At 31.5% G+C, this 13,076-nt stretch overlaps 1 protein-coding gene across 1 annotated transcript in view; it reads right to left on the bottom strand.

Moving 5' to 3' along the window:
• Positions 1–3,529: 3,529 nt before the first annotated feature.
• The window catches only part of LOC132736419 (NUAK family SNF1-like kinase 1), a 34,062-nt gene continuing 24,515 nt past the window's right edge, over positions 3,530–13,076 (bottom strand). The window contains exons 6-7 of the mRNA XM_060723545.1: positions 9,771–9,903; positions 3,530–7,112 (exon numbers count right to left, since the gene is read on the bottom strand). Coding sequence (XP_060579528.1) covers positions 5,992–7,112; positions 9,771–9,903 — 1,254 coding nt within the window. The 3' untranslated portion in view covers positions 3,530–5,991. The remainder of the gene's footprint in view (positions 7,113–9,770; positions 9,904–13,076) is intronic.

Below are 13,076 nucleotides of genomic sequence, written 5' to 3' on the forward strand. Positions count from 1 at the left end.
TGTATGAATTTGTGCATATTTGGGCGCCTGTAAAAATATTGTTTAATGTATTTATGACGCAAGGTTTCATAGGCTTTGCAAATTATAGTGAAGTGGTATTCATCCTCAATTTCTTGAGAATCACAGAGCTGACAAACTCGCTCGGACCGTTCTATGCGATTTCGACCGTGTCTACCAGTTTCAATGCGCAGCCTATGTGCCGATACGCGTATTCTTGTCAAAGACTGACGTAAATACTTAGAGTTTATTACATTCAGATAGTCACTCGTGACGAACTCATCTTTAAGGTATACATATAAAGTGTTCAGAACATTATTTGCTTGCAAATCAGCTCGCCAGCTCTGTACGTAACAGTCAAATAGCCGTTGTCTAAATAAAGGTAAGAAGAGTTTGGCATCTACGTTATCTACGTGTGTTTATAGGCAACAGCAAGTTAAACAACACCGCAAGCATATATAGGTACATGTTCATAACGAGAATAACTCATAACGGTACATTGTTATCGGCAGTGACCCGTGTCACGATAATATATTGTAGCAATGATCAATATCGCGATACATACCGTTTTGGTAGTGATCCCCTATCGTGATATATTTCGTATTGGCAGCGATACAGCGATACACGATACAAATATTGTATTGTCAGACATAAAATTGTATCTGAGGCATTTCGATAAGGATGAAATTACCCTTACATAAGAGTAAAATAATTATATCAAGTATTTAAAAGCATTTATTATAAGTTTTAGCAAGATATCAAAATCAAAGTTGAATGTCTGTAACACTGTGCTTTCTGTAAACCCGAAAACGTTTCAGCGTTTAATGATCTACATCTGATCGTCCGTTCGTTCGTTAGCAATGTTGTGCCCGTTCTTTAATTTTTGAACCGATGAGAAGAATTCAAAACCACTTGGTCTTGGAAAAAATAACATTTTTATTATATTTAATAAAGACCGCACAACGAAGATAAAAGAGGCGTATACTTTAATCAGATTGTCCCGTACGATTTTCCTTGTCAAGAACATTGAGGCATCAACTTGAAAATTAAATGGTGAACACATCTGAAAAAGTGCAATGCCTAAGAACCATTGGGTTGTAATTTTTCATACTTTATTTTTGTACGCAGCTTAAAGTTATTTGAGGTATCATCTTGAAACTTCCTAAATTGATAGATTGTATGCAGAAATGAAATCATTGTTGTCTTAATTCATTTTCGTCCAGAGAATAACCAGTATCAACTATAATAATCTACTGACAAAGTGTTGTGACCGACGGGGGGCGTTGAGGGACAGGCGGGGTCTATACAGTTCTATGAGATTCCATAACTGGAAAATTAAATTTGATTACTCAAGCAGATTTGTAAAAGTGTGTGTATTGCCCCGCCTTTGCGATCTAGATAAATCTGAACATCCTATTCTACATGCAACTTCAGATCGATTCGAGTTGACAACATGTTAAAGCTACAGAATTTTGTAATCCAGCTAGATTATCTCCATGAATGTACACAACATGATACACAGTCGATGATCATGACCTTGCCAGATGACTTCTTGTAACTAACGTTATATGGAAATGATAAAAAATGTCTTTGATGTATTCGTTAGATTTGCGCCATTAATTTTACGTGGTGTCATACAGATGGTAGTTGATTTAAGATTATTGTTAAATAGATAATATTGTCCGAGTTTGTTATGGGCTCATTATAGGCCTAAATGTCAATTAGTTAGTCTTTGAAAATAAGATGTGTATCTTTTATTATCTCGATTTCTTTCAAAACTTAATTGATGAATAGTTGATAAGTTTATGATAATTGATGTTTTCGGAATGTTATGATAATGGGTTGATATCTCGTTTAAGATCATCAGCTGGTTTGTTATCTTGAATTCAAAATAAATGTGAGAATATACTATAGTATATATATCAGTGTTATGTCTGTTTCATAAGCGTTCAGGTCACTTTGAAATAGATTCGAAGATGTCATTAGAAATTTAAGAAATACCAGTAGTACAGTAAAAAACTCTGCAAACAGGGTCATTCATGGTCCATTATGATGCATTTGTACATTGACCGTTTAATTTTTACTGTTTTTTTGGTGTGCTTCTTTTCGCATCTGCAAATGGGTGATACAAATCGAGCAATGGAGAAAGTAGAGAAAGCAGAACCCCTAAAGAAAACCCAACACGGCAAAATTGAAAATGTTGCAGGCTCGGTTTGACTGAGCCTGTTCATGGACAATCTGGAAAGTGCAAGTTACCGTCCACGCCCCTAGCACCGGCTTAAGCAGATTTCAACATTTAAACACGAAAATGTTTTTTTTTTAATTTAGAAACATCCGCAGATGTGTTCATACGGCGGTTATCATGGAACCTTAAATGTGACTCAGTAGTGTCATTTCATGAAAAGCGGCTCGCAGCGGTTGCAAAAACAGCAAATAGTTGAAAATCTCACTCTCAATTTCATCAGTCTGTTTGTGAGAGATAATGGAATGTTCAACTTTTCTCCTGCCCCCTAGCACCGTCTTAAATAGTAATTCTTAACTCATGTTCGCAAATAACCAGATAAATATAACAATACTTAAACACATAACTTGCAAGTCATTTCAAAGAACATATCATAAATACATCATCTTTGCGTTTTGGTCTATGTACGAAACCTTAAGATGTATTTCAAAATATTAAAATCAATATTAAATCAAGTAATAATATATCAGACAAAGTTTGATGAAACTTGGGATTGACTGAGTTATTAGAATGCAACAGTAGTTATTTTTCTTCATTTTTTTTTTGTTGTTGCAATTTCAAGAAACATAACTGGAGTGTGACAGTTAATAATCGCAATCGGTTTTACACACCACACAAGTCATTGCAATCTTGTTTGGTGCAGAAAAAAACAACAAAAAACAACATAGTCTGGATGCAAACTATCTGTTTATAAAAACATTGCAACCGTGTTTGCAGTAATACATTTGATATATATAACAGTTCACTAAATGGATCCAGTAATTACTTCAAGCTTAAATAGTTATTTTTTATCAATACTCGCATCACATATGACAAGGTTCATAAGTCTGGTACCTAGAAACTTGAAGTTTTGTGTGAATAAAAAATCACTTTTACTTTAGTGGTTCTTTTATATTCTGCATTACTTCAGGGATTTACTTCACACTTTATGTTCCTTATCACTCACGTCTAATATAAATAACAACGTTACTTCCCCATTTGGTATTAGTGTTGTTGATTGAATAGTGTATTAGTTTTACTTGGTAATATTTCCTAGAAAGAAACTCTAGTTATCATTCATCATCTTCGCATATAAAATAAATCATAACTATGGCACCTGTAAGAATTTTCATTCTTAATTTTAAATTGTATATATAAATATTTATATAGTTATCCATAGTTGGCCATTAAAGAATCACCAGGACTCTGTCATGAGTGAAAAGTTTGATTCAACTCGACAAAGCACAGATACATCCATGACTTACTGAAGTTATTAAGATAAACAAACCAAAACAAACTAAAAACGTCATGTAGTAATTTGTATTGTTTTATTTTTTGTACATAATAAACTAGCACACAATAAATAAATGACATAACATACAATCAAGCAAATCTAAACTAACATGCTGGCCACATTAAATGTTGCCCTCTACACATGCTATTATACAGATATATCATTATGTAAGCAAGATAAATTAATTCACAGCGAAAATCTTAAGGCTCTTGTAATATATTTGATAAGCAATTTAGGTTATTGCATACCTTGAAAATAACTTATAAACTCCAACATTTTACCACGGTTATTACTCATTTTACATTTATTTATAAGAAGGAAGTATTCAAATTAGGAAGAATCAGAACAAAACAAGAGCACCGCATCTGGTGTTACAACTCATCTGTTAAAAATTCTCAAGTTAATAAGGGCATAACTCAAAAAATATTTCTTTCAGAATTAAAAGAAAGAATTATGTGTCCTGTGTAACAATTGAACAATGTCATGATGAGTAAGTATTCCAAGTTTCATGTTTATAATTTTTGAAATGTTTAAAAAATGGGCTACATTAAAGTATTTGCACAACAACGATGCCTCAGCGATCATTACCGCTGAAGTTCTTTCTTTGAAACAGAAGAGCTCACTGTAGTCTCTCTTTTTATCGCACAAAAATATTACCTATAAAATATATATTGTCATCAATTGTTGTTGATAAAACTAACAGATGATTATTTGTGTAATCTTGGCAAAAATATGTCTTACTTTAAGATTTATATAACAAACTTTTAACAGAAAATTGTACAAGTCAAGAGAATTAAAATGGCACATGACAAATTTTGGCTGCGTATCAAGGATATGACATAACACATTTAGTGAAATCATTTTAACACAAGTAAACAAAAAGAAAAAACAAGGCCATATAGTCATTAACGAGGTCTCTAGTTTAAGGCGAAAATTGTTACAAAACCATGGCAAAATCATTAATTGTTTCTCAAAATGAAGGCACGTTTTGGCAACAATATCATTTGTGTTACATTTTTTTGCACTGATATGTATTTTGTTTACTGTTAGGAACACTTTGTGCCCATTTGCAGTTTGTTTCTAGGCAAATGAAGCCTTGGTGTTCTTATTTTTTAGCATTAATGAAAGTATAGGTCCTCTTGTTAAATATTTTACAGCTTTGATTGTAATTGCTGAATTACAAAATCAAGAACTCAAAAGTCACACATAAAATGTTCTTGGAAAAAACATGAAAATACTTCTTTACTTCCAAACTTAACTTGTATATATTGAAACCCTATGGAAATATAACTTTTTTGGAGAATGATTCATGTGAAAATATAAACATCCAAAAAATTAAAAATGCAAAAAAAATCAATTTTGCTATCCATGATTTTATGTTTATCTCAATATGTACTGGTGCTGATCTACTCCCTATGACAAGATAGCAATAAACGTTCAGTGAATAAAACAGTTTTATGTTAATGTTACATGTGATTTTTACATGTGATTTAAGTTTAATAGTGAAACTGCCAAAAAATACCACTTAGATTTTGCTAGTCTTAAAAAAAAAATTGTTCTCAAAGTATACTTAAAAAAAAAAACAACAACAGGCATGCATGATTCATCTTTCCAGACACATTTATAAATTATGTGGCTAATTTTTCATAGATTTACAATCTATTTAACACGTGAACGCTCTTTATTGCGAATAAAAGACATGTATTAATCACATTTACAGTGATACGGTGTATGATTACCAATACTAACTGAATTAAAAACATATAACCACACTGAATCATACGCTTTACCTATATTGCAAGATTTAATCGAGTCTTTTTGACGACGTGTTTCAAACTAATGCAGTATTAAACAGAAACTAACCAGGGTATGTGTCCAATTGTGATTCATTAGCTCACATATTAAATTACCAAATATTTTAAGTTTTATAGACAAAGAGTATGTAATCAGTATTCAATAACATAATACAAACAATTACAAAAATGTCTCCGTGTATTTCTACAACATTTAATGGAAGTGAAATAGAATATCCAATAATCAGTACATTTTAAAAACCTATTGTTTTAATTGTTTGTTATAAACATTTACAGTATTTTCTTTATATTTAATTTCTTTCAGGAATTATACTGAAGAATGTGTTCTAAAAATAAGAAAAAAGATAAACTCTGACTAAACATACAAGAATTTGTTTTGGTAATCAGTCAAACTTATCATATTTACAGACAAATTTAGGTCCGTTCTTTTTTTTTCAATGGAAAACAATAGCTAAATGCATTCATGTTACCCTTCATAAACATTATGTTCAATATAATTCTATTATGCAAGCATCTATTAAATAAGCATGTATTTTTTAAGAAAATGATAATCAAGAAGTCAGTGTTTTAAACAGGCACTGTTTTAAACAGCAGGCACATTTGATGTGTATTAATGGAATTGTACATGGTGACCAGGGTATGACTAGAGGTTCATTCATCTCTTGTTATGTTTCTTTACAAATATCAAGCGCTTTTTGATAAACTTCTTTCGCTTCGTTATAGTTAAATAAATCTTCATGTAACGCAGCTTGACCTTGCAGACGCAAGTCACGAACATCGGAACCATAATCTGTGGAAGACTTTGGCGATGTGTCACTGCAGAAACGAGATTTCAAAATTTCATCAAAACTGTCGTAAGAAAAGTCTAAAATATCAGCAGAGGAATTGGATCCCGTACTGCAGGCACTTAAACGTTTGTCAGAATCACGATTTGTATTTTTCAGAATTCCTCGTCTGCGTGGAATGACTGCAGTAGGAAGATAGTCTGCGGAGGTAAGGTTTAAACCATCTTTCTTTGTTTCAGATGGTCCAAAACTGAAAGCACCAAGCTGTAAATTATCACAAGATCTTCTGGTTTTGTCTGTTGAGTTATTATCACCAGGTAAAATATTATCTGGAGAATCAAGTGCTGAATCAGCCTCGCTGAGATCCATTGGGCGAACCGACAGGCCAACACTGTCTTTTCTGTTTAAATCATTCAGTTCACATCCACTATCACCTGCACTGAATTTACCCTTGCGCTTCAAAATTCCTCTTTTTGGCATCATGCTAGAATCAAACACCTTTTTACCACTTGTTTCATCAGCAACAACAGAAGCATCATTTGCGTCATTTAATATTTGGTTAGACTGTGATTCAGTTTCACTGAGATTACTTATTTGAGAATCAGTCTGATTGTCTGATGACTCATTGAACACAGCATCATCTGAAGGTTGACTATCACCAGCATTTTCTGTAGCATCATTCTTTGGCATCAGAGATTCATTGCACCTTTTATCAACAAAATTTTCTGTCATTTTTGGTTTTTTGAGAATACTCTTCAGAGGCTTCACAGTTTTTACTTTTCCGTTACATTCTGGTTCCCCGTCATCACTCTCTGATGAAGAGGATAAAGATTGGTTGTGGTAGCTAGGTACCGGCTGTAACACCATCGGAGGAATGTATGGCTCGTTGTCTGGCATCATGCTGTGACCTAGATTCACCCACCAGTGAGATAAGATGTCCGTTATTGTTGCTCTTTTAGCAGGATTCACTGTGAGAAGATGTCGAATCAACCCAGCCGATTCTAAAAATAGAATACAAAATAAAACTTTATTACATGCACATATTTTACTTTGCATTATGTCAAACTGTATTTTATAATGATGTCAAAATTTACTTTCATCTACTGTCACCTCTTCTGTAGTCTAACTTTAATTAATTCTCTAAATATGTCGGTCATGAGATATTCTTTATGCAGATAACTAGTTTATACTTGGATGTCTCGGATGAATAATAAAGTTGAGATAACCCTGGTGGGACCCTCATTAACTATCTACATCAAAATATGCTTTAATCTTCTCTATGAATGAGTATTACATCAGGTCTACTTTTAAAATAACACTCTCATTATAATTCAAAAGGTATGCAGTTATGTTAATGAAGCCACAGGTAATTTATTCCTGCATAAATTCGGTCATCTTAGCTACTATACTGCACAGACCAGACAATCAGGACAGCAACTCTGACGGAATAATTTCATGATGAGTAATTTAACCCTCGCGTACTTCTCACTTCAGATTTAAATTTTTTTAATAGATTTTCCCAAGATATGTCTATGATCTTATCATTTTAATGATAGTATATCAAACCAAACCCTTATCTCCACATTTGATGTTACTTCATAAATAATGAAATATTGGAAAGTTACTCAGGCATATGTTAAAATTTATATCTTAGTACTTAATAAAAAATTCATCAAATTAAAAAGAAAAAAATATGGCAGTAAGTTAAATCTTAATATGCATGAAAGTGTTTGATATGACAGTTTAAGTTACAAATGTTACAATATAAATAAACCTCATGATGTCATATAATTAACTCAATTTACATAACAGATATAGATACAGTCATATAAACATCAGTCTTGTCATCCATTGAAAATAATTCATTCTTTGAAACATTTATGTTGGTTCTCTATATAAGTAAAGAGAAATGTTTCCTGGAGCTAGCTGCCTCTCTTCCTACCCACCCCCACCCATATCCTGTTTTAAAATTTAGTTTTTTACAGTTATTTTAAATACAAACTTTAAATTGTATGGATTGAATGATTAGAAGCTTCATTAACTTATTATATATGAGCCGTGCCATGACAAAACCAACATAATGGGTTTGCGACCTGCATGGATCCAGACCAGGCTGTGCATCTGCGCAGTCTGATCAGGATCCATGCTGTTTGCTATCAGTTTCTCTACTTGTAAAAGGATTTGTAAGCGAACAGCATGGATCCTGATCAGACTGCGCGGATGCGCAGGCTGGTCTGGATCCATGCTGGTTGCAAATGCACTATGTTGGTTTTGTTGTGACACGGCTCATTATATGCAGGAACAACAGTTCAAGATAAACATGGCTGTGTCGAGTTGTTAATACAATATTTTTTTAAAAATAATTTTCTATGAACTTAATTAAAATATAAAATAGTAATGAGCAGTGGGGTCAAGGAAAGTTCAAATACGGTAGGTTTCTGGCACATTCCACTAACCTCAGTGACTCAATACAAGAATGTGTTATCTCAAACCTTACCACAAACACAAATAACTCTCTTACGCATGTAACTTATTGTAAACAATCAGCTAATACCCACCTATTTAACTGTGTTACCCAACATTAACTTAATGTGACAACATATTATGTAAATTATTTAACACCTAGCTGAAAAATCAACAATACCTCTAAATACAGTAATGAACCTATACCATGTATTTATAATGTATTGTTGTAACACTGACCCACTTATTTTGGACAATATTGACCAGATGTCATCAATAAATTCCATAATCACCTTAGAAACAGCCATTTTTATTCAATATCGAATGATTTCTTCCTCTTTCTAGAACCTCTTTCAGTTTTGAAGAGTTTTGTACTAGTTATTTGTTTAAGACTTTATTGCCATTAAGTGCATACTTGAAAATGTAACCTTACAATTTCACCTTAAGATTATCAAAGAAATGCAAGCTATCTAACAAGAGGCTTAACAAATTGACATAATGTTAAATATTTATTACTCTAAAAATGTTGATTTTAGGCATTATATAAGTTTAGACATGTTTCACCTATCTATTCAACACATGCTTCAATGCTCACAATATTTGATCTGTATTAAATGTACACCTTGTGACTCAATGTGCAAGATTAAAAATCTTAATTTAGACAAGTATAGCAGGTATCTCCCCCTACACAATCAAAACAGTCAAATTCCACAAAATATCAAATAATTATTCAAACATTCATTAAGCATTATATTCACCCACACATTTATAGGTAAAAAAACCACACTAAATTCCTAACGCATGACGGTTCTTTTGTCTTATAATCTATAATACTAATTGATTTGATAATTGATCAATATGCAAAATGCTATAAAAAATGCTCTTGAGACCAATGTTATACAGATAATGAGGCCAATGTATATAACAAATTTGTTATCACTTCTTTAACCCTCACCTCACTAAATACCTTAAATGGACTTGCCCATCTTTCAATCTGGACAAAACCATTTATAATTTTTAGGGAATTTCTAAATACAATATATGTAATGACTGAAAGGCACAAGTGTGCTGGCTGATCTTGGTCTGTACTGGTGGCATGGGTAGAATCAGTCATCAGCCTTCTTTACATAAAAACTTCTTTAAATTAGAAGTATATCTGATTTTTTTTTTTTAATGAATAAAACGAGGTAAATTACCTGATGGTTTATCTGGTTCGTAATAGTCGCCTGTTGTAATCTGTGTTCGTAGTTTCTTAAAATTAGTGCCGTCAAACGGCATCGTACCATAGACAAGAGTGTACAAAACAACACCTAGACTCCAACAGTCAACCTGAAAATAAATATGTCACATTTAATTATTACATCAAAATATCACAAGTTGGTCAATTATGTAATATCTGTTATAAAAAAATCATTTGAATATAACATCAAAGAACACTATCCCCATCCCAACAAAAAGCCTGTCTTTGGATTTTTAGTTCATGACTGACACCCTGGTAGTTTTTGAAATCCCAAATCAATAGAAATTTGCCATAAATTTATAATATATGTCGAAATAAGAGGAAAAAAACATGTTAACACCAGAGCTGGTTTAGGTAATTTATTTTCTACCAGTTTCGGTTCTATCGCGCCTTCCTCAGGATGTTATATATGTATGATGTAAGTATAGTATTGTGTTATATTATCTGAAACTCTGGATACTAAACTAGAGACAGGAATTCTGGGTTTATAAGAAATTGGTACGGGAGGAAGAAACAATAAACTTTATATAAAGAAAAAATTTGAAAAAAAAGAATAATCTTCCTGCTATATGATATTAATATTAGCTGTTGCTAGGATTCCATAGTATCTTTGTATAACATTAACAGCATATAAAACGTCCTTGTTTCAATAATAATATCCTGAATAAATGATCATTTTGTTTACTTTGACGAAGCGAAGATTTTCTATAATTATACCCCAGACGTCATGCATATTTACACTCTCATTTCGTTCTTTGGATTTATTATTACTGTTTTCTAGTTTTTAAATCCCTTTATCTTGGCTTAGGTTAAGATTTTTTTGAAATGGATAAATTGAAAACAAATAGTAGAGAAAAAAAACACAGCATTTTATTCTATCATATAAGCTGCTTGGATACACAGCTATTCCCCCTTTAGAAACTTTAATTTTATGTGTGTTTCTTTTGAAATTACTGTCCAAACATTCACTTAACAAACATTAAAAGATATAAACTAGTGTGTCAAATGATGATGTTCCCATTAAACATTGCCTTTGCTTTCTTCTTATATCTTTAGGCCAAATAAATAAATTGTTTTTTTTTTCTGTGCTTTAACCTGACCTTAAATTTTATAATCAACTAAAACCTATCAAATTTAAAATATTTCCAGTAGCATACAAATCTCCCCCTTTTGTTATAAAAAAAAAGGAATCAGCTATCAATCCAGTGTCTAGCATATCATGTAATAGAAGATAGATTTTTGGCCTTAAATTTACATTGCAACATCCCCCAACCAATATATCAAAATATAAATCAGCCCAGTTCTGAATTTCTTGTGTTCCAGACATTGAAGTATCATCACATGAGTATCATCTGAAAGACAATTTGCTGACTAATCAAAATTTGATTTTTTATTTATTCAACCCTTCCTCTCACATGCACATCAATCATAGATTACAGCTTTAATATATTTCATATAACAAAGAACATCTTTATCTGTTGACAAGTGTATCATTGTACATTATCTAAGTCTATTTAACCTTGATCCATGTTTCAAACATATCTATATAATAATGTTTGTTGTCAATATTCTAGCTACATCTATGTCTTAACTTACCAAACTAACTTTTAATGTCTTAAATGTAGACTATATTTCAGACTAAAACATTTATTGTATTCATGTAAATACAAAAGCATGATATCTATTTATAACTCTACAGTATAGTAACGGGTTGTTAATCAAGGCCATAAACTTATTAAAACATTCAAAACTTTAGCTCTTAATTTGTCTATGTAAGATTATCTATGTAAGTGTTTTCAGGCCTGGTTCTAACTCAAATTATTTTTCTCACAATCATTGGTCATACTAATTCAACAATCTTTTATTTACAGTAAACAATTTTGGTAAACAGATTTATATTAACCCCTTGTACATTGTACTTTCTTTTTGTCATGAAAGAAATTTATCATGACATCCAATTAACAGGAAGTTGTTAATACAGAATCACTTAGCACTTATTTGTTTATTTTTGGTGTTTGGTCAATTATAAAATAAGTTGCAAAAATAACAATCAAATAAAGAATCAATCAAGTGCATATGTAATAAATATTCTGTCACACATTGACATATTTTCTCAAGTACCTGGTGTTTATAATTAACCACACTTAAATACTATGGCACAATATGTACAAATATGGGGGATAATGCAACCCTAATCTGATATCAGATTTGCAGTAGAGTGTGAAATTTAGAAATATGAAAACATCCTATTTTCTAAATATAGAGATATTTATATCAATCTGAATCTGTTAAGCTTAATCTTTCACAAGATTTCAGACTTACTTAACATATTCATCTGGATATTTTACTATAAAAAAACAACAAACATCCCAATCCTTTCCAACTTCCCAAAGAATGCAACTAGTTTCATTTAACTTGAATGTCATAATAAGGGGGAAGAACAGTGAGACCTCACTTCTCCTCAACATCTGTCCATGTGTTATTTTAATATCTAAAACAAGACAGTACTTATATAATAAATATACTGCTATTAAGTGTTTCTCATAGTTCTATATTAATGTTTGCTTCAACATATGACCAAAATAATCCATACAAATTTATATAAATAAATGAGGGGAGAGGATAATTCACTTTAAACATTATTTTGATCAAATCTTCAGAAAAAAAAGGATGCACCATGCTAAAGATTTGAACTTAATACCTTAGTGAAACCAGCAGGTTTAATATCTCCTTAGTGTTACATGTTCAAAATAGTTGCATTAATTAGTGATGCATCATGTACATTATAACCTTACAAACCAAAACCCACAAAGAACAACAACACTAACATAAATCAAACAGAACTTGAAGTTTGAAAAGGTACGCTTGTTTAAAAAGTGTAATTTTTTGTCTACATTTCTAGAGACTGGACTATTTGCAAACAATTGCATACGTGAGTGCACTGCCAAATTTTGTTATCAAATGCATGAATCATATATTTGTATTCAAGTACAGCCCTGAGCATGAGGATTGTTCGTGTTGTTTTTTTTAAATTTTATTTTTTACAATTTGAATAAGTATAAAAATTGTTAACAATAATAAAATATAAAAAATGAAGACCTTAAACCTCAAAACACAAAAAAAATGATAACCAGTATAATAATTAAAGTTATAATATACTCATATAATTATACATGTTATCACTCTATGATTTACTAAATTCAAGATATATTACAGCATGGTTGGTAAATGGTTAAAACTGTTGGGTTATTTTCCCAAAATT

This window comes from Ruditapes philippinarum, unplaced genomic scaffold, assembly GCF_026571515.1.
Source record: "Ruditapes philippinarum isolate M1 unplaced genomic scaffold, ASM2657151v2 ctg2075_1_1_1_1, whole genome shotgun sequence".
NCBI classification, from domain to species: domain Eukaryota; kingdom Metazoa; phylum Mollusca; class Bivalvia; order Venerida; family Veneridae; genus Ruditapes; species Ruditapes philippinarum.